This window comes from Bos taurus, chromosome 20, assembly GCF_002263795.3.
Source record: "Bos taurus isolate L1 Dominette 01449 registration number 42190680 breed Hereford chromosome 20, ARS-UCD2.0, whole genome shotgun sequence".
NCBI lineage: Eukaryota > Metazoa > Chordata > Mammalia > Artiodactyla > Bovidae > Bos > Bos taurus.
In genome coordinates this window covers 14,264,535-14,287,191 of record NC_037347.1, presented here as the reverse complement: position 1 = coordinate 14,287,191, position 22,657 = coordinate 14,264,535, and the positions used below count along the sequence as shown (strand labels likewise).

General features: G+C 36.7%; 1 protein-coding gene across 5 annotated transcripts in view; it reads right to left on the bottom strand.

Moving 5' to 3' along the window:
* Window positions 1-22,657, bottom strand: part of ADAMTS6 (ADAM metallopeptidase with thrombospondin type 1 motif 6) — a 429,734-nt gene that overhangs the window by 197,850 nt on the left and 209,227 nt on the right. For all 5 annotated transcript variants that reach the window (XR_009491879.1, XR_009491881.1, XR_009491880.1 and 2 more), the window contains exons 18-19: window positions 16,558-16,721; window positions 15,999-16,137 (exon numbers count right to left, since the gene is read on the bottom strand). Coding sequence is in view for 1 of the 5 variants with exons in the window: in NM_001193016.1 (NP_001179945.1) it covers window positions 15,999-16,137; window positions 16,558-16,721 (303 nt within the window). In the remaining 4 variants the exon portion in view is untranslated. The remainder of the gene's footprint in view (window positions 1-15,998; window positions 16,138-16,557; window positions 16,722-22,657) is intronic.

Below are 22,657 nucleotides of genomic sequence, written 5' to 3'. Positions count from 1 at the left end.
TATGCCTAATCAAAAATAAAGTTCTGGTGGTTTAGTGCCCATATCCTCTGGAGATATTCAGATGTTCAGCAGAATTTAATTGGTCAGACTTAAAACTGCACTAATTATATTTTATTCTTAAACACCTGAAGTTACAGGCATGCAAATTCTATACCTAATTCTGTTTTTAAATGCAATTCCTCTTCCTTGTAAAAACAAAAAAACTTTGCTGCTTTCATATTACTAAATTTAAGTACAAAGATATCACTACCAATATACATTTACTCTAAACTCTAAAATGAGTGTATCCTGTTTAGAGTCTTTTACTTTATCATTTTGATTAGTAGTAGTAGTAGTGTTAGTTGCTCAGTCGTGTCCGACTCTGCAATTCCATAGATTGTAGCCCTCCAGCCTCCTCTGTTCATTCTCCAGGCAAGAATACTGGAGTGGATTGCCATTCCCTTCACCAGAGGATCTTCCTGACCCAGGAATCAAACCTGGGTGTCCTGCGTTGAAGGAAGATTCTTTACCATTTGAGCTACAGAACAGCAAACATGCTTCTTAACACAGAAACATAACCTTTATTTTTAGCTTGGAAGCTTAAATTTGACAGATCTTTTATTTCATTTCTGCCAATAGTTAAAGGTTACAGATGATCTACGTGCCTATCAAAAGTTATGTTGTCCAATAGGAGGAAGGAGTACATAGCTTGAATCACTGCTCAAGGTACACATGAAGAAATGGCATTTAGTATTTTGAAATAGCATATACCATAGGAAAATGAGCAAGAAGTCCTGGATGGATCCTTCATCTTCTGTGCTTATTCTAGGAAATGGTGATGGTTCAAGAATACAGGGTCTTTTGCTCAGCAGTTGCAGTCATAGGGCCAACCCTGAGTGAACACTTTAGAGAACTTTCCTCCTTTTCATTTCTTGCATCCTTTTCAGTCCCTCTTTTATCCCTCTTATAAGCTGCTCAGAGTTCTTATGTCCCATCTCTCTTCTTTCAGATAATTAAATCACTTTATACATACATGTGTAAAAATATTTAGCAATTTATTGCTTTTCTCAGGGCATTGTTTTCAAATGCCATGATCAATAAACTAAGATCTGGCATCCGGTCCCATTACTTCAAGGCAAATAGATAGGGAAACAATGGCAATAGTCACAGACTTTATTTTCTTGGGCTCCAAAATCACTGTAGATGGTGAGGCAGCCATGAAATTAAAAGACGCTTGCTCCTTGAAAGAAAAGCTATGACCAACCTAGACAGCGTATTAAAAAGCAAGAGATATTATTTTGCTGACAAAGATCTGTCTAGTCAAAGGTATGGTTTTTTCAGTAGTCACGTATGGATGTGAGAGTTGGACCATAAAGAAAGCTGAGCGCCAAAGAATTGATATTTTTGAACTGTGGTGTTGGAGAAGACTCTTGAGAGTCCCTTGGACTGCAAGATCAAACCAGTCAATCCTAAAGGAAATCAATCCCTAATATTCATTGGAAGGACTGATGATGAAGCTGAAGCTCCAATCCTTTGGCTACCTGATGCAAAGAACTGACTCATTGGAAAGACCCTGATGCTGGGAAAGATTGAAGGCAGGGGAGAAGGGGATGACAGAGAATGAGATGGTTGGATGGCATCGCCGACTCGATGGACATGAGTTTGAGCAAGCTCTGGGAGTTGGTAATGGACAGGGAAGCCTGGTGTGCTGCAGTACATGGGGTTGCAAAGAGTCAGACATGACTGAGATACTGAACTGAACTGAACAGGGCAATTCATCATTTTGTCATCAAATTACCACTTGAATTTCATTTAAAAGAATGACATGTATTAAACTAAGAAGGATGGAAGAGACGTTAAGGGCAAGAGAAAGATATTTTAGGTCTTCTCAAATCTACTCATAAGAACCAGCATTTCAGTTCTAGACCATTCATTTGGTAAGTGTGTAGTCTATAACTACATGTGAGTATAAGAGAAAAAGTGCAACTTTAGGATTGATGGGCTAATCAACACTTAGATAATTTAATCTAGTGGCAAAGCACATCGTATTTACCCAGGAAATAGTTTTTCTGAAGAAGAGGGGGGAGGTTAGTAAGTCAGAGCTTATAGTAAAAATGTGGTTGGTGGCTAAGGCAACAATTTGCTTAACCACAGCATCCAAAGTAGCTAGCAACCAAGACAACACTATATAACCACAGTATACAGAACATATGGCCAACAATATTAATTTAATCTAAATCTTTAGTGCAGATAGCATCCAGAGAGCAACAAGTGCCAGGGAAAAAAAAAATGTCTCTCTGCTCTGCCTTTCACAGCTGGAATCTGGTTGCTGTGCTGTGATTATTGGCCAGACATAAGCATTTGTAGGGCAGAGCAAAGCCCATCTGCCTTGGATCTAACAGCTGGCATCAGGGTACCAATCAGCTCCACCCAATTGCTTCCTTCTTCTGAAAAGCCTCGTGCTAGTTTTTTTATCTTCCAAAGGTTTCCTTTCTCTCTCTTTCCAGTGTCTTCCCTTCTGTCTTGAGGAAAATTAAACATCTTAAGAAAGCAGGATTAAGAAAAGGAAAATGAGGCTCTAAAAATATTTATTTTTCTAGAGCAACTGTGTTTAGTGATAGATAAGGTGGAGCATACAAATACTGTGTTTATTGGAAATCATATTATCCTTAGAGGGAATTCCTACTACTCATTACAAATTAACAGTAATCTCTTCCATGGAAAGAATCTAACTTAACTCATTGAATTCCTACTAAGTCTAAGTCATGGATATTCTATAAGGGGGAAAATGAGTGAGACAGACTTGACTTCAATGAGATTACGTTAATAAGGAAGGGAGAGGATAAGGCAATTACCATTATATTATGGAAGCTACCTTATCTAATAAGATCATGCCTTTTCAGACCTAATATTGTTAATTTTATAGTCCTCTCATTTTGTTAAGCTGCTGTCTGATTCCTTTTTCTTTGATATTCGTGGATCTTAAGAATTCTCATAGCCAAATGTCTATGTGGTTATCTCCTTTCACTTTATCTTTTTATGATATTTTTTTCTCAGTCCAATTTCTGCCATGTTTAGTTACCACCTTTTTTTGAGTTCTAGCAGTGTAGGTAAATGATCTACGGCAAGTTTTTATTCTCCTTTGTATAATGAGATTAAAAAAATTAAATGATTTCTAATGTTTCTTTCAGATCCAAAATTCTATGAAAGTTGGCTTTTCTTTTTTTCCCCCCCAATTCAATTTTCCATTTTTCCCCCTTCTGTGTCTGCTTTTCCCCTGTATTCTACAGAATATAAGTCTGGAGAACAGCATTTGATAGATTCCATTTGGTTTTGAGTTGTTTAAATGTCTCAGTTCTTAGCAGTGTGAGGTATGTATCAAAGGAGTCAGACATGTCAAGAGGCAGAACACTAGAAATAAAAGACTTTATGAGAGGCAAGTTTCTTAATATAAAGAATTAACGCACATTATACTAAAAAGGTATTTCCATGAACTTTAGTAGGAGTTTATTGTTTAGGGTATTTCATTAAAAATCTTAGAGGAATGATGCTAGAGTATAAGATGATTTTGAGCTTCTTTTACTTATTTACCAAATAAAAAAGCTTTTCTTTAATTATATGTAAAATCCTTTTCTTGGAACCAAAGAGCAAATATTTCAGATTTAAATTATAACAAGGACACAATCATAAACAAGCTGTATGTTTTTAAAATAAAATCTTAATTTTGTTTACATAAAAAAATGGGAGTAGTAATATCATAAAATACTATAAAATTGTGATAATGCTTATCATTATAAGAAGCTTTATTTTTTTCCCAAAAGTATTTTATTCATAATACCTTGTAAACATGCATAATGTTATGACGGTCAAAAATGAGATTCGGGACAAAATTTCTGTGAAGTCAAACATGACCCTTGATACACAGATCATTAATACAACAGGAATGCACTCAAACATTGCTTTCAGCCCTACCCAAGTTTTTCAGTGAGTAAATATATATGCAGGCCCTATTTATGTTAAGGAAGAACACAATCTCTAAAGCAATAGAAACAAAATGAAAGAGGAAGGAAAACAGCATTAGGAGGAATATTTTAGGTTAGCAGAGACTTCTTTCCCTCAGTTATAAATCTTAACATTAGAGAAAACGCAAGCCACAGTATGCAAGGGTAAACAGTAAAAAATGTCAGATTCTAAAACTAAACTTGCATATGCAAGATTTTTTACAAGAAGTTAGAAAGCTTAAATTATATTGAAAATACAGAGTAGAATTCAAAGAATTTTTTAGAATGTATATTCCATAGAGGAAGCCATATAAGGAAAATGATAAATAGAAATAGAGAAATAAAAGAAAAAACATATTAGCTTTCAGAATTGTGAATCAGCCAAGAGTATGAGTTTACCTAGCAGAATACTCCTGTGAAGGGCATGTTACATGAGAACTGAGCTAAGTGCAGTCGATGGCAACATTTGTTTCTCATTTGCTCAGTGATGTACAGCTCTTTGAGACCCCATGGACTGCATGCAGCACACCAGGCTTCCCTATCCATCACCAACTCCTGGAGCTTGCTGAAACTCATGTCCATCAAGTTGGTGATGCCATCTAAAAATCTTGTTCTCTGTCGTCCCCTTCTCCTTCTGCTTCAGTCTTTCCCAGCATCAGGGTCTTTTCCAATAAGTCAGCTCTTTGCATCAGCTGACCTAAGTATTGGAACTTCAGCCTCAGCATCAGTCCCTCCAGTGAATATTCAGGATTGATTTCCTTTAGGGTTGACTGGTTTGATCTTGCAGTCCAAGGGACTCTTAAGAGTCTTCTCCAACACCACAATTCAAAAGCATTGATTCTTCAGTGCTCAGGCTTCTTTATGGTCCAACTCTCACATCCATACATGACTAACGAAAAAACCATAGCTTTGACTAGACAGACCTTGGTCAGCAAAGTGATGTCTCTGCTTTTTAATATGCGGTCTAGGCTTGTCATAGCTTTTCTTCCAAGGAGCAAGCATCTTTGAATTTCATGGCTGCAGTCATCATCTACAGTGATTTTGGAGCCCAAGAAAATAAAGTCTGTCACTATTTCCATTGTTTCCCCATCTATTTGCCATGAAGTGATGAGGCTGAGTGCCATGATCTTCATTTTTTGAACTCTGAGTTTTAAGCCAGCTTTTTCACTCTCCTCTACATAGCATAGGCTTTTAGGAGCTGTGATATTCACAAGTGCCCAGCTATGAGCCTGGTACAACTAACCCCATATGTTAAAGTGTACACTTCCTTCTCAACACTGAAAGTTAATTGAAAGAAGGGGATGATGAGAAAGAGTGACTAGGGTAATGCTACAGTCAGTACAATGACAGACTATTGTCTAGTCTAACAAATAATTTAGTTTTCAAAGAGCAAAGCGAAAATTAGGGAATAACGAACAAAGCTCATGCAAATCTTTAATTCCTTGTAAACTCAAGTCACTTTTTACAAAGGCCTTGTGTCATTAAAAGTATCACAGTGATGTGCTTTATGTCTAAGTTTGGTATATAAAGGAACCAAATGTAACAGGACCCTCGTAGTTTCAAACAGAACACAATACAACCTTAAACAGAAAATATCTTTTATAGGGGATTTTTCTTAAAAACTAATTATATAACTATATTTCTTCAAAGGGAAAGAAATGACAATGACTAATATGCTTTTAATTATTCAAACTAAAATTTCCATCTCTTATCTTTTACTTAACTCTGAAAGTAACTTATGAATGGTAATTTCTAAAGCAAAGGGAAGAAAACAATTATTGACTTATTAATGTCTTTCACACTTCATTCCAGTCAAGTCTATCTTGAAACTCGAAAAATAATTGAATTTTGTTTTCCTCTGTTTCATTTTAGGACCCCATCCACTTTGAGTTTGTTTCCAAGTTACAGTGTATGCATCATTTATAAGCTGCAATACAAGTGTTAGTCATTATTATCTTTGCTGCTGCTGCTACTGCTGCTAAGTCACTTCAGTCGTGTCCGACTCTGTGCGACCCCATAGACACCAGCCCCACCAGGCTCCGCTGTCCCTGGGATTCTCCAGGTAAGAACACTGGTGTGGGTTGCCATTTCCTTCTCCAATTATTTACTAGGTCTATAAAAGTCAAGTTTCAAAACCCTTGTTTGTATGAAGCATATTGTTAGTTCACTAATAATGTCAAATGACCATTATTAGTGATGTTAAATATCTTAGGCATATTTAACATCACTAACAGAATCAGCAAAGAAATTAAAAGGACATCTGTGAATATATAAAGCATTTGCCTCTGTTTTATCTAGTCCTTTGAGAGCTGGTCTCTTTCAGCCAGATATTATACTGGCATAAGGACTGCATTATATTTTTCTAATAATTACTTTTCAAAATTGTTATTTTAGAATGGATTTATTTTATTTTTAAGTGCACAATTATGGTTGTGTTGCATTATTCTTGAAAACAATAAAATACATAACATTAAGTGCTTCTATAGAAACAACGTAGAAATATCTAACTTTCTAAAGGGACCAGGTAATCTGCATGAAAGATTCACTAAAGCAATCTGAAAAGTCTATTATTAGTAAATAGAATAGTGTATATTATTACATAAACTTGTTAGGTAGTAAATTGCAAAGAAGAATTTGCTACTGGGGCTCTTTTAAATATATAGTTTTGTTTTTTTTTTTTCCTTTTCCCTTTCTTCCTTTCTTTTCTTTTGTTTTAATCACTTGAAACTGAACTAGCAGAAACAGAGGAAGGAAACATGTTCAAGCAGGGCACGTCAGAAGAAATAATATAGATATGAAGGAGAAAATTACATACTATTCAAAATCTCTAGTTTCTTAATGAAAGTGCATACGAGTCTCCATTTTTAAACTGAACATCACTAAGACCCTGAATAAGGAGTTTTTATACATTTTTTCCTCTTATGAAATAAAATTCACCATCTACTGAAAGGAAGTGAGGTGACTAATTTTTGTTCAACTTTACTGATACTCATTTTAGTTTAAATCAAGAGTTCTCAAATTTTCTTGGTTCACAGCACCATTAGTGTCCCAGTAATTTTTTCACAGCTCTCCCAGGAAGAAAAAAATAAGAGCTTCACTTATTAAATAGTTAGGTCCAAACAACTCTGTGTAGTGTATGACCCATGTCATTGTGTTTGCATTGAAAATGTACAATATTCAGTAGTGCCTCTGTGAGTGTGCTGTAGAGTCCTGGGGAACCACAGTGCGGTGTGAAAAATATGACCCTAAATCAGGAAAATACAAACTAGTAACTGGAAACTATGTAAAGCATCTTAAAAATCTTAAAAAGTAGAAACCAGTTCCAATACATACAAGAATCTAGGTGAGCCAGGTAAAACCACAGAGTAAAATAAAAAAATCTGTCTTAGAAAGAGGAAAAACATAGAATTTCTTTTTAAAATTTATATGCTATTCACACACACACACACACACACACACATTAAGCTTAAGATGATATCCAGGGAGGAAAAAGAATAACAAGTAAAATAAGCATCTATATAAAATTTAGGCATCAAATATATAATAAAATTAAACAGACTATGTAAATGTAAAAGGAAAACTGATAACATTTTAAATAGTCAAAGACAACTGATCAGAAACACTCCTTAAACACTCCATTGTATAAGAAAAACCTGTGCTCTTTGATCATCAAACAAAATCAAAATTGCCTCTAAACATAAATCTGTCTCCCTCTTCCAGTCCTCCATCTAAGCATAGCTTTAGCTTATCTTTTTCTTTTTTTCCCCTGAGCTGCTAAGTAATGAATGGCTAGCAGAGAGATGCCTTTGTCAGCAGAAACCTGACCAAACTGGTATATAATTTTTGTACTTCAATACAAAGAGAAAGAAATTGAAAAGCCTAGACAAAACAATTTGGAGAAAGTAATCAGAAGTGTCAATAGACCTGATTGCAGGACAAAGACTGTGTATTTAGAGTATAAATGTAAAACTGCTGCTGCTGCTAAGTCGCATCAGTGGTGTCCGACTCTGTGCGACCCCACAGACGGCAGCCCACCAGGCTCCCCCGTCCCTGGGATTCTCCAGGCAAGAACACTGGAGTGGGTTGCTGTTTCCTTCTCCAATGCATGAAAGTGAAAAGTGAAAGTGAAGTCGCTCAGTCATTCCGACTCCTAGCGACCGCATGGACTGCAGCCCACGAGGCTCCTCCATCCAGGGGATTTTCCAGGCAAGAGTACTGGAGTGGGGTGCCATTGCCTTCTCTGAAATGTAAAACTAATACATTAAAATACATATGTATTGCTGACCTTTCTTGGCACAACTAAAGCATCCTTAAGATTTCTTTTGTAACAGAACAGGTACAACAGTACAGCATCAACTCTGTTAATTGGTTTTGGAACGCTTTGCTTTAAAGTCTTTGTTAGTTTCTCAGTCCTGTCTGACTCTTTGTGACCCACGGACTGTAGACCACTATGCTCCTCTGTCCATGGGATTTCCCAGGCAAGAATACTGGAACAGGTTGTCATTTCCTCCTCCAGGGGGACTACCTGACCCAGGGATCAAACCGGGTCTCCCGCACTGCAAGCAGGGAAGCTTTAAAGTCTAAGGGTTGTATTAAATAAGAGGAGAACTCGGGGGGTGAGGTGTAAAGGGACTGGTTTGAATAGTGGGAAATGAGAGTACATCTAGAAAGATAGGGGAGGAAATTATTGTGAATACTGCTGCATTTTGCAAAAATTCATTCCCTAACAAAAACAACAATTTCCTAAAACAATAAAAGGCCTTCTCTGATTAGAACTTTTAGTCACAAAGAGAAAAAAAAAGTTTGTTATCAGTTTTTCATAAATGTTAAAACAAGGGCCTCATATTCTGACTTGTGTGTCTAAATTAAAGTTGGTTGAGTATATATATCACTTATTCATTTTAGCTCCCTAAGTACCACAGAAACTTGAAATGAGAAAAAAGGGTTTTGGAAAATCTATTTAGTATAATTTCACTTGATCTTAGTTAGCCAAAAGGCCAAAATAAGATATTTAACACAATTTCAGTCAGTTTTAAAAGCATTATTTAGAGGCTTATAAATGATTTATTAGGTAAAGAAGTAAGCATGTAAATAAACTACAATAAGCTTTCTAAAGAAAAGTCCAAGGACAATGACCACACTAAACAAAATTGCGAAATTAATTAGTATTCTACCACTCTTTTCATTCCCTTCTCTGACGCCTCTAGCTACTTTTCCACCCCAGATACTTATACCAAAAGCTCATTAACCTTTGCATTCAACTACTAGCCAATTAGTAACAGAGATATGAGTAATGCTTCGAGAGGTGTTTGCATCTGAATGCAGTTTGAAGACTAACTAAACCTTCAATCAGCCTCAAAGGCAGTACTTAACCATGGCTACACATTAGACTTACCAATAGAGCTTTTAAAAATCTGATGCCCAGGCAATATTCCTAAACAATTAGATAGGAATATCTAGGGGCAGGACCGAGTGTCAAAGTTGTTTAAAGCTCCCTAAGTGATTCCAATGAACAGTCAAAGCTGAGAATCACTGCTTTAGGAAAAACATTTGAAAAAATGAAATTTCAAGCTAGTAAAGGAGAAATTATTAGTGGGGAATATATCACGTTGCTCTACTGTTGTTTAGTCACTAAGTCATGTCTGACTCTTTGTGACCCCCATGGACTGTAGCAGCCAGACTTTTCTGTCCTTCACTGTCTCCTGGAGTTTGCTCAAACTCATGTCCATTGAGTCAGTGATGCCATCCAACCATCTCATCCTCTGTTACCTCCTTCTCCTCCTGCCCTCAATCCTTCCCAGCATCAGGGTCTTTTCCAATGAGTCAGCCTCCAGAACGAAAACCACAATACAGAAAACTAACCAAAATGCTCACATGGATCACAGCCTTGTCTAACTCAATGAAACTATGAGCCATGCTGTGCAGGGCCACCAAAGACAGGTCATGGTGGAGGGTTCTGACAAAACGCAGTCCACTGGAGGAGGGAATGGCAAATCACTTCAGTATTCTTGTCTCGGGAACCACATGAATAGTATGAAAAGGTGAAAAGATATGACACTGGAAGATGAGCTCTCCAGGTTGGTAGGTATTCAATATGCTACTGGAGAAGAGTGGAGAAATAGCTTCAGAAAGAATGAAGAGGTTGGGCCAAAGTGGAAACAATATCAAGTCTGGTGATAAAAATGAAGTCCAATGCTGTAAAGAACAAAATTGCATTGGAACTTGGAATGTTAGGTCCATGAATCAAGGTAAATTGAATGTGGTCAAACAGATGGCAAGAATGAACATCAACATTTTAGGAATCAGTGAACTAAAATGGACAGGAATGGGCAAGTTTAATTCAGATGACCACTGTATTCACTACTGTACACAAGAATCCCTTAGAAGAAAATGGAATAGTCCTCACAGTCAACAAAAGAGTCTGAAATGCAGTACTTGGGTGCAGTCTCAAAAATGACAGAATTATCTCTGGTCATTTCCAAAGTAAACCATTTAACATCACAGTCATCCAAGTCTATGCCCCAACCACTAATGCCAAAGAAGCTGAAGTTGAATGGTTCTATGAAGACCTACAAGACCTTCTAGAACTAACACCAAAAAAAGATGTCCTTTTCATCATAGGGGATTGGAACTCAAAAGTAGGAAGTCAAGAGATACCAGGAGTAACAGGCAAATTTGGCCTGTTTGGCCCGTTTGGAGGGCAAAATGAAGCAGGGTAAAGGCTGACAGAGTTTTATCAAGAGAATACACTGGTCATAGCAAACACCCTCTTCCAACAACATGAAAGATGACTCTATACATGGACATCATCAGACGGTCAATGTTGAAATAAGATTGATTATATTCTTTGCAGATGAAGATGGAGAAGCTCTATATGGTCAGCAAAAACAAGACTGGGAGCTGATTGTGGCTCAGATCATTGACTCCTTATTGCAAAATTTAGACTTAAATTGAAGAAAATAGGGAAAACCACTAGGTCATTCAGGTATGACCCAAATCGATCCCTTATGATTATACACTGGAAATGGCAAATAGATGCAAGGGATTAGATCTAATAGACAGAGTGCCTGAAGAGCTATGGACGGAGGTTCATAACATTGTACAACAGGCGGTGACCAAAACTATCCCCAAGAAAAAGAAATGCAAGAAGGCAAGATGGTTGTCTGAGGAGGCCTTATAAATAGCTGAGAAAAGAGGAGAAGTAAAAGTCAAAGGAGAAAGTGAAACATATACCCAATTGAATGCAGAGTTCCAAAGAATAACAAGGAGAGGTAAGAAAGCCTTATTCAGTGAATAATGCAGAAAAATAGAGGAAAATAATAGAATTGGAAATTAAGAGACACCAAGGGAACATTTCATGCAAAGGTAGGCCTGTTGCTCTACTGACAATGTCAACTGACGAAAAAGCTCTGTTCAAGGTAAAGGACCATTTTTATTATAAGAGAAATTTAGAAAATTTCTACATTTAGAAAATCACTAGTTTGAAGTCTTGATTTCAGCAAGTTACTTGAGTTTTACCTGTAAAAGAAGAATAACAATAGCAATGCCTATCTCCTGGTGCTATTTAGAATGAGCAAATGAAACAGGGCACCAAAAAATGTTTCATAAAACTGTAAAATTTTATTTGTTATTACATAGATGAGCTAGAACCATTTATCATTAAAAAGATTAGTTGTAATGTGATTACAACTATAATATGATTATCTAAAAGATTTATCAGTTTGTTTTAATAATTTACTTTATAAAATCTAAGCATCTAGCCCAATGTTTCTTGAAGTATGATTTCTTAAAGTATGGTTCACTGATACCAGCGGATGCTAGTATTACCAGCATCAGTTGAAAATTTGTTAGAAATGCAAATTCTTGGAGTCTGCCTCAGGCCTACCAAATCAGAAACTGGAGGCAGAATCCAGCAATCTTGTTTGAACAAGCCTTCCAGGTGATTCTGATGCATGCTACAACTTGAAAACCATACATCTACCCAAACATCAGTAAAAAGAGAGTATATACAACTAAAACCAAAAGATAATATATATTATTTATTGTGTGTGCTTAGTGGCTCAGTCGTATCTGACTCTTTGTGACCCCATGGACTGCAGCCCACCAGGCTCCTCTGTCTATGGGGATTCTTCAGGCAAGAATACTGGAGTGGGTTGCCATGCCCTCTTCCAGGGGATCTTCCCAATCCAGGGATGGAACCCAGGTCTCTTGCATTACAGGCGGATTCTTTACCGTCTGAGCAAATATTTAAATAAGAAATGTTATTTATTATTTAAATGTTTAAAAATCATAGAAAAGGCATACCATCATAAATTGCTACTTAAAAAACTCCTAAAGTTTTGTATTTTAAAATAGTACAATTCTCACTACGTGGCCAAGCTTTATCAATTAACACATTAATCATGAATACAATAGTAGTATATAAGTTTAGAAGTCAGATTAATTACAGAGTATACAATACTTTGGATAAGGAATTCCCACAATAGTGGGAATAACAATGGTTCAGAAAATAGTCAAGTTTTAATTCTCTCAGAGAGGAAGAGTCACAACTGTATCTTAAAAATCACATTTATCCTGAAGACAACACCCCACAGCATCTCAATGTTTTTATTCAGGCTAAGGAAGTGTGTCACCACTGACTCAGAGAAAAGACCATTTCTTGGACTGAATCACCAGTAATGTTTCCTGCAGTCTTAGATTTGTCATTGTGTCTGCTAAGCAACAGAAAAACAGTCTCAAAACTTCTTATCTTGAAAGATTTCATAAGAAAAAATACCAACATTGCTCCCAAACTCAAAGTCCAAAGGTCTTGCTATTAATTAGACATATGCAGGACAGCATAGGTGAGAACACTGACGAGTCACGAGATTGCAATAAAAAGGTCTTTGAGATCATTCCTGTTCCTTTGTTTTACATTTTAAAAAGTTTTGGCAGTCTCAAGATACCTAGCACCATCTTGTAAAGATGAGCATAGAGTATCCCAATTAAAAATTCATGTTTAGTATTCATCTTTAGCTTCTGAGTGAAACTGAGAAGAAATGACTTTCCCTGAAAGACTCCTTAACTACAGATGAAGTTCCATTTACCATCACTGAGCATATGACTCTGGTTCTTTCTTTGATCAAGATTCCTGGAGCCATAATGGATTTTCCTCCCCTCAATCCTAAGCCTCCAATATTTAAAGAACCTAGGGTTAAAAGTGGGGTTATGTGTAGGAAGAATAACTCTAATAATTGATATCTGTACTCTATATTCTAGGAAATATTTTCAACCTATTCAAACAAAAGACTATAATCAAAATTATACTGTCTTTCTCTAGCAATTGCTTTGCTCCACCTTACAAGAAAAATAGCAATTCTAAACTCTAATTTTCCCCCCTGGAAAGAATAACATAAATATAAAATTTCCAAAAGTAATTCACTCCTTTTGCTCATTCACTTACTATAAACATTTCCTGAGTTCCTAGTATGTTCCAGGAATTGTTTTAGATGCAAAATGAATCTAGTGAGATGCATAGACTTCAGTGATGAGGATGTGAATTCTATGTGTCTAGAGCGCTAGGTTTCAGATTCTCTGTGAACTAGGACCAGTGGTACTGAAATTTGAGTGAGTATCAGAATCACTCGGAGAACTTGTTAAAACAGAGTTTGAGGCCCCATCCAGAGAGATGCTATTTGGTAGGTCTGAGATGGGTCCCAAATTAGCATTTCTTATAAATTCTCAGGTAACACTGATACTGCTGGTCTGGTGACCACACTTTGCAAACTACTTACCAAGAAATAACAGCTCATCACACTATGCCTGCCAATTTTCAGACACTGTACATCTCTCTTCCAAAGAAGGCAATGGCCTTTTAAAGGCTTGTCACTCATAACTGAGCAGAATTTTAGTTTCCAGAACCACCTCAAATATCTAGGATGGTAGCTCCACAAGACAAGAGAAAAGTACAAATAACAAGGAGAAAATTCTCTTTCCAATGGTTTTGCTTCCTCCTCGTTTTTCTTTTGTTTTATCTCCTAGCACAAGAAGTCTATCTTCTATTATGATTTCTCAATACTAGGGTCATGGAAAAGAATAACACACATTCAGATTTTTCATATTTCTTTACTTTAATAAAATCATAGTTTCTCTCCTAAATTAAGTCCCCTTTTTTTGTTGGACTATCTCCTTTCTGAACAAAAGAATCAGAGTTAGAAGGAACATTGAGAATTTACTTAATCCCTCCTTGGCCTCAGACAAGACTGTATCTAAACCATCCCCAAATATAGCAATTGTCAGTACAAAGATGAATAGGTACTAAGAATTTCCCATTCAACATTCTGTCACATACTTGAAGAAACTAATATACTTTCCCTCAGCCTTCTCTTCTCTGAGATAATCAACCTCGACATTTAAACTTCATTAGATTTCCTAAACTTAAATTCTTTTGACTCTTCTTTAATAAGTTTATCCCACCTTACCTCAGGGCCTGAATTATGTATTTACTGTTATCATGAAGATTTCTTTTTGGTATGTGAAAAGGGGAAAGTTAATTTATGGATTAAATAAAAAGGAATTTAATTGAAACAAAGAAAGATATATGTATAAATGCCACTATAATATAATGGCATTCACTTGAATGATTCATTTCAAATATTCTTTATTTTATTAAAAGAAGTAGTAATGCCCTATAGTTTTTTAAATTTTCTAAATCACCAGCCATTTCACACATAAAACGGATGGGAATTAGAAATCTTTATAAATATGCCACAGATTACACATAACCATGTTTCATGATACTTCACACAGAAGGAAAACATTATTATTATTCATTGGTTTTTCTTTTTTCTATAGTGCTTACTCCAGAAGTTGGAGTTTATCCGTGATTTAATTCTATATGAGTTTAAAATTACTGAATCTGTGAAAAATAATTTCTCTGATTCAAGCTTTGAGAATTAGAAGTATTTAGAGATTCAGTGAGTACAGGACCAGTAGGATAAAGTCCATGTAAAGCCTGTGTTTCTCAGTAGTTTAGAAAGGAAAAATAGGTAATTGGAATATGGGGTAAAATGGGATGATTCACTTTAGTTCCATCTCTCCCATTCTATATATCACTATTCAAAATTTCACCTTTGCTTTTGGAATGGTGAGGTGCTCTAGTCCAGCACAGACCTGAGGGATACGTTTGCTTTCTTGCCTATTAGGATCAAGGTGTACGGTGGAGGCGATGCATTTAGTCTCCAGAGAGAAGGAAGATGCTGCTTGCACAGCACTTCTACTCACCAGTCCATGCAGCAGCAAGGGTGTTGGCTTTGAAGGAAGCCAACTGTCCTGCTCTCCCAGCCAGAGGTAAAGAATTGCATTGGTGGCCACTAGAGGGAGGAGGATTAGGAATAGAGTAAATTGTGGGGAAAAGGCACCCATGAAAAACGCACATGGGACAACCAACACATCACCAACCACCGCCTAGCAGCTACCTCTCTGAGGGACTACCATGGGGTCTGCAAACACCATTAAGCCAGAGACCCAGACCAGTAATTATTGTAGTATCCCAGAATATAGCCCCTTAACTTGGATGGCTGCAGAAGGGAGTTTGAATAGGATTGTGGGAAACACACAAGCACACAAACACAAACATACAAGCACACAGACATACATTCTCATCCCCCATTACAAGATGTTGCATCTGTGCCGTCTGATTCTCACTCATTTTCTTATTTAAAACTCTTGATGTTCTTTACCAAGAATGTGTTCACGAAAAGCAAACAGCCCACCTTCAAGATAGTCTTGGGAGAAGCACCAGCAGAGACACTCATTGTGCCAAGATGTATTTTACCAACAAATCTGTACAAATTACATGAGGTTAAAAACAAACGGAATATAATGTAATTAAAGCAAAGTTTCTTTTGCTAAATTACAGCTTGAAGCAAACCTGCAAGAAATGTTTCCAATTAGCTTCTTTAGCAAACACAAAGCATAGCTCAGAATGTTTTGCTTTCCATCCTGCCCTCTGGGTGGGCTGCCTAGTGGGTGTCTTACCTCCAGCGCAAGTAGCCGAGCATTCTGACCAAGGCTGATGATTCCATGTAAAGCCAACTTCATTGTCTCCACTGCCCGTCCGGGTGATGGGAACATTGAATTTATACCTAATTCCCAAATTCTGTTCCTGAAGCAGAACCTGCCATTGAAAACAACTGGTGAAGATAATCAAAATACAATGAGCCTTTATTCAGATATTTATTATTTCTTTTGAAGAAGAAAATGTCATAATTTAAGTCTTAAGGGAAATTTAAGACAACTTTTAGAATACATGTACTTATATTGAATATTCTCCTTCCATTTTCATGGGTAATTTGGAGCCATTTCTCTCATTTGCCTTGTTTGGTTATACAAATATTATTCAAGCAGGCATTGAAAAGATCAGTCACATGGAAAGAACAGCACAGTCTCAACTTTACACAGATTTTTTCACCCTTGGGCATTTTACCATTATTTACTTTAATTTCATCACTTTAATTTCAGATAATAAATCCTGCCCCGTCCTACCTCAAAGGCCAGATTACAAAGAGGAGAAATGAAATGGCAAAGGCATATTTACCATGACAATGAGATTTTCCGAGGTGGGACCTAAAGCTTCTAAGGATTCTGGTTCATCAGTTGGTCTCTTATAGTGAAAAGCTGTCCCAGCAACATCAAATTTCCTTGGCCAGTCAATAGTCCAGGCACCATTAATATAGTAATCATCCCCTTCAGATTTTAAAGCTAAAAAAAAAATAAAACAAAACACTTTAGCTAAAATCTGAAACTTCATTCACTACAATGTAACTGAATAATAACTGCACTGAAGTGTACAATGAATATCCATTTTCATTTAGACATGGGATTCTTGACCATTTTCTTAAGTACAATTTAAAATAGTAATTTTCCACATGAATGTCAAGAAGATATTGAGTATTTATAATGTTATTGATAGAAAAGAATGAAAGGCTTATCTGAAAGAATAAAAATATGGAACAAGCAAGGGAAATTATGACTAAAGGATGGGAGTAGGGGTGAGGAGCAGATTTTCCTGTCCAAATGTTAAAACAGTAATTATACAAATACAGGGGTGGGGCAACCTGTGGTCTGGCACACACATGGACAGAAAAACAGAACAAAATGGACAGCTAAGAAATAAACACAAGTACAATAGGGAGTTAATGTATAACAAAGGAAGCATCCTAAATTAGTAGAGGAAAGATAACAAGAAATGGAACTAAAGCAGAAGACTAGTAGGCAAAAAAAAAATGCTGAATTTATCTCATTCTTTATATAAGAATAGCTATCACAACTCCATTCCTAGGTATATATCCAAAAGAAATGAAAATTAGTACTCAAATATTTGTATACACAAGCTTATAGTAGTAATTCTCAATAGCCAAAGGTGGAAACAACCCAAATGTCCATCAATGAATGACGGGATAAACAAACTGGGGCATATACAAGACAATGGAATAAAATTCAGCCATAGAAAAGAATGAAGTACTATACATGACTCAATGAGGATGAAACTAAAAAAAAGAAAACTGCACTAAGTGGAAGAAGGTAGACAGAAAAGATCACCTATTTTACTCTTCTATTTACAAGAAATATCAGAATAGGTATATCCATAGGGACAAAAAGCAAATTGGTGGCTGCCAGGGCCTAGGGGATGGAAAGTAACTGCTTAATGCACATGGGGTTGTTTCTGGGATGATGAAAATATTTTGGAATGCATTAAATGCCACGATGTTGTTCATTTTAAAATGTTTGAATTCTATATTATTTGAATCTTACTTCAATAAAAACAAAGTTTAAAGAAAGGGAGACAAAAGAATAAATGCCAGATGTGTAATTATTTAAATGTAAATATAGTTAAGTCATAAAATGCTAGGAGAAAATGTGGGAATATTTAAAAAAAAATAACAGGGCATTAAAAGGCTTTTCTAAGCATGATCAAAACGTCAGAAGGTATAAAGAAAAAGATTAACATCATTTTTTAAACTTCCTTAGGAAAAAACTGTATAAAAAAGTTTAAAATATGTAATACAAAAATGGTTATCAGCACTACTACATAAAAACTTCTATAAATAAATGAGTGATAATTTTGATAATAATTATCATGCTTTGACAGTGACAAACATGTCAGCTTAATCTTTATGTTAGTTTGCTAACTTATTCAAAAACTTTATGAGGCCAGATGATCATGCAGCCCCAAAGGACTGAAAGGGTCATGGTACAGAGTCTCTGACTCTGGAAATCTACCACTTATCCTTAGGAGTATAGATCATTTTCATTCCCTCATCCGTAACTGCCTGGAAAGTATATCTGTACCTTCTTGACTTCAAATATGTTGTAAATTCATTTGACTGTCAAAAAAAGTCTAAACTTTGGAGACAGGAACATGGTAGCTAAAAATTATTTAGTCTTAAATTTGTCTTATATTTAAATTTTTTATTTGAAAATTTCATAGTGATTCTCTCTCATTTGAAACATCAAAATTACCTAGGCAATATAAGGACAAAATGAAGCAGGGCAAAGGCTAACAGAGTTTTGTCAAGAGAATACACTGGTCATAGCAAACACCCTCTTCCAAAAACACAAGAGATGACTTTTGGACATCACCAGATGGTCAATGTTGAAATCAGATTGATTATATTTTTTGCAGCCGAAGATGGAGAAGCTCTATACAGTCAGCAAAAACAAGACTGGGAGCTGATTGTGGCTCAGATCATGAACTCCTTATTGCAAAATTCAGACTTAAATTGAAGAAAATAGGGAAAATCACTAGGTCATTCAGGTATGACCTAAATCAAATCCCTTATGATTATATAGTGGAAGTGACAAATAGATTTAAGGGATTAGGTCTGACAGATAGAGTGCCTGAAGAACTATGGACGGAGGTTTGTAACAATGTACAAGAGGCGATGACCAAAACTATCCCCAAGAAAAAGAAATGCAAGAAGGCAAAATGGTTGTCTGAGGAGGCCTTACAAATAGTTGAGCAAAGAAGAGAAGGAAAAGGCAAAAGAGAAAGAGAAACAAATACCCAACTGAATGCAGAGTTCCAAAGAATAGCAAGGATAGATAAAGTTTTCTTATGTGAATAATGCAAAGAAATAGAGGAAAACAATAAAATGGGAAAGGCTAGAGACCTCTTCAAGAAAAGTAAGAGATACCAAGGGAACATTTCATGCAAAGATGGACTCAATAAAGGACATAAATTGTATGGGTCTAACAAAGCTGAATCACAACAAACTGGAAAATTCTGAAAGAGATAGGAATACCAGACCATCTGACCTGCCTCTTGAGAAATCTGTATGCAGATCAGGAAGCAACAGTTAGAAATGAACATGGAACAACAGACTGGTTCCAAATATGGAAAGGAGTATGTCAAGGCTGTATACTGTTGCCCTGCTTATTTAACTTATAAGCAGAGTACATCATGAGAAACGCTGGGCTGGATGAAGCACAAGCTGGAATCAAGATTTCTGGGAGAAATATCAATAACCTCGGACATGCAGATGACACAACCCTTATGGCAGAAAAAGAAGAAGATCTAAAGAGCCTCTTGATGAAAGTGAAAGAGGAGAGTGAAAAAGTTGGCTTAAAACTCAACATTCAAAAAACTAAGATCATGGCATCTGGTCCCATCACTTCATGGCAAATAGATGGGAAAACAGTGGAAACAGTGACAGACTTTATTTGGGGGGGCTCCAAAATCATCACTGCAGATAGTGACTGCAGCCATGAAATTAAAAGACGCTTACTCCTTGGAAGAAGTTATGACCAACCAAGACAGCTTTACTTTGCCAACAAAGGTCCGTCTAGTCAAAGCTATGGTTTTTCCAGTAGTCATGTATGGATGTGAGAGTTGGACTATAAAGAAAGCTGAGCACTGAAGAATTGATGCTTTTGAACTTTGGTGTTGGAGAAGACTCTTGAGAGTCCCTTGGACTGCAAGTCCCAGTCCATCCTAAGGGAAATCAGTCCTCAATATTCATTGGAAGGACTGATGTTGAAGCTGAAACTCTTATACTTTGGCCACCTGATGCAAAGAACTGACTCATTTGAAAACACTCTGATGCTGGGAAAGATTGAAGGTGGGAGGAGAAGGGGACAACAGAGGATGAGATGGTTGGATGGCATCACTGACTCAATGGACATGAGCTTGAGAAAACTCCGGGAGTTGGTGATGGACAGGGAAGCCTGTCATGCTGCAGTCCATGGGGTTGCAAAGAGTCGGACACAACTAGTGACTGAACAGAACTGAACAAAGTAGAAGAGATTAAGAAGACGTAGCAAGAATACATAGAACAATTACACAAAGAAGGTCTTAATGACCCAGATAACCACAATGGTGTGATCACTTGCCTAGAGACAGACATCCTATGAATGTGAATTCAAGTGAGCCTAGGAAGCATCACTATGAACAAAGCTAGAAGAGGTGATGGCATTTCATCAGAGCTAATTCAAATCCTAAAAGATGATGCTGTAAAAGTGCTATACTCAATATGGCAGCAAAATTTGGAAAACTCAGCAGTGGCCACAGGACTGGAAAAGGTCAGTTTTCATTGCAATCCCAAAGAAGGGCATTGCCAAAGAAAGTTCAAACTGCCATACAACTGTGCTCATTTCACATGCTGGCAAGGTAATGCTCAAAATCCTTCAAACTAGGCTTCAAAGAATGTGATCCGAGAACTTCCAGATGTACAAGTCAGATTTAGAAAAGGCAGAGCACCAGAGATCAAATTGCCAAGATCCCTTGGATCATAGAAAAAGCAACAGAATTCCATATAAACATCTACTTCTACTTCACTGACTTTGCTAAAGCCCTTGACTGTGTGGATAACAACAAACTGTGGAAAATTCTTCAAGAGATGGGAATACCAGACCACCTGACCAGGTTCCTGAGAAACCTGTATGCAGGTCAAGAAGCAACAGTTAGAAGCAGACATGAAACAACAGGTTGGTTCCAAATTGGGAAAGGAGTTCATCAAGGCTGTACACTGTCACCCTGCTTATTTAACTTGTATGCAGAGTACATCATAAGAAATGCTGGGGTGGATGAAGCACAGCTGGAATCAAGATTGCTGAGAGAAATATCAATAACATCAGATATGCAAGTGACACCACCTTAATGGCAGAAAGTGAAGAGGAACTAAAGAACCTCTTGATGAAAGTGAAAGAGAAGAGTGAAAAAGGTGGCTTAAAACTCAGCATTCAAAAAACTAAGGTCATGCCATCTCGTCCCATCACTTCATGGCAAATAGACGGAGAAACAATGGAAACAGCGACAGACTTTACTTTCTTGGGTTCCAAAATCACTGCAGCCATGAAATTAAAGACGCTTACTCCTTGGAAGAAAAGCTATGACAAACCTAGACAGCATATTAAAAAGCAGAGACATCACTTTGTCCACAAAGTCCATCTAGTGAAAGCTATGGTTTTTCCAATAGTCATGCATGGATATAATAGCTGGGCCATAAAGAAGTCTGAGCGCTGAAGAATTGATGCTTTTGAAATGTGGTGCTGGAGAAGACTCTTCAGAGTCATTGGACAGCAAGGATATGAAACCAGTCAATCCTAAAATAAATCAACTGTTAATATTCATTGGAAGGACTGATGCCGAAGCTGAAGAGCCAATACTTTGACCACAAAGAGCTGACACATTGGAAAAGACCCAGATGCCAGGAAAGATTGAGGGCAGGTGGAGAAGGGGGTGACAGAGGATGAAATGTTTGGATGGCATTACCAACTTGATGGACATGAGTTTGAGCAAACTCCAGGAGATAGTGAAGGACAGGAAAGCCTGGCATGTTGCAGTACATGGGGTTGCAAACAGTCAGACATGACTGAGCGATTAACAACAAATATAAGTATACCTGAATCTGCACAATACAAAACAGTGAAAACAAAAATAAAAACAAGACATCTAGCATCTTTGAATTCTCCTTCAATTTAAGCTCTCACTTTTCAATTTTCCTATCTACTCAGTTAAGGAATCCTAAATCACCTTTGCTAGTGTCATAATGTATTTCAGAGCAACACCAAACATTTAAAGGCCTGAACAAAAATTTGCTAAGGGAGGAGGATGTGGCATTATGGACTGAGAATTATCAAAGGTAAAACATTTGATGTTAGAAATCTTATTTTTGTTTTGATTCTTGCTGTTGCACAAAGGAATCTAAAATTATGCTGTAAAAATAAAAAAGTCTTCTTAAACAAAGAAAGGAAGAGTCTGATGATATTGATATTCTATCTAAAGATGCATTCTAGATATAGTCTTATTTTTAAAAGATTTAAGGAAAAAGAGGTGATATTTTAAGGGGAGCAAGAACTCATAAGGGCCATAATAGAGTCTAAATCCATCTCAAGGAATCAAATATCAAATAAACAGAATTTCCATTTTTTTACATGAGAAATAACTGGGATTGGGCTTGCCCTCCATTTATAAACAACTAGAAAACTCATGAAATATATGAAGCAGCTGTTTTTAGACACTGGTCAGGATGGTGAAGAGCTGTGACATGCAAAAAGGAACACAAAGTGAGTCATATAATTTCCCTAGCTTTCTGCCTGGAGGCACTTTCTGTCAGTGTAGACCAGGAGAACCAAAGCAGAACATGGTGGTCTCACTGAGTTAGGAGACAAAGATCAGAAACTAGGAAGGCTAAAAT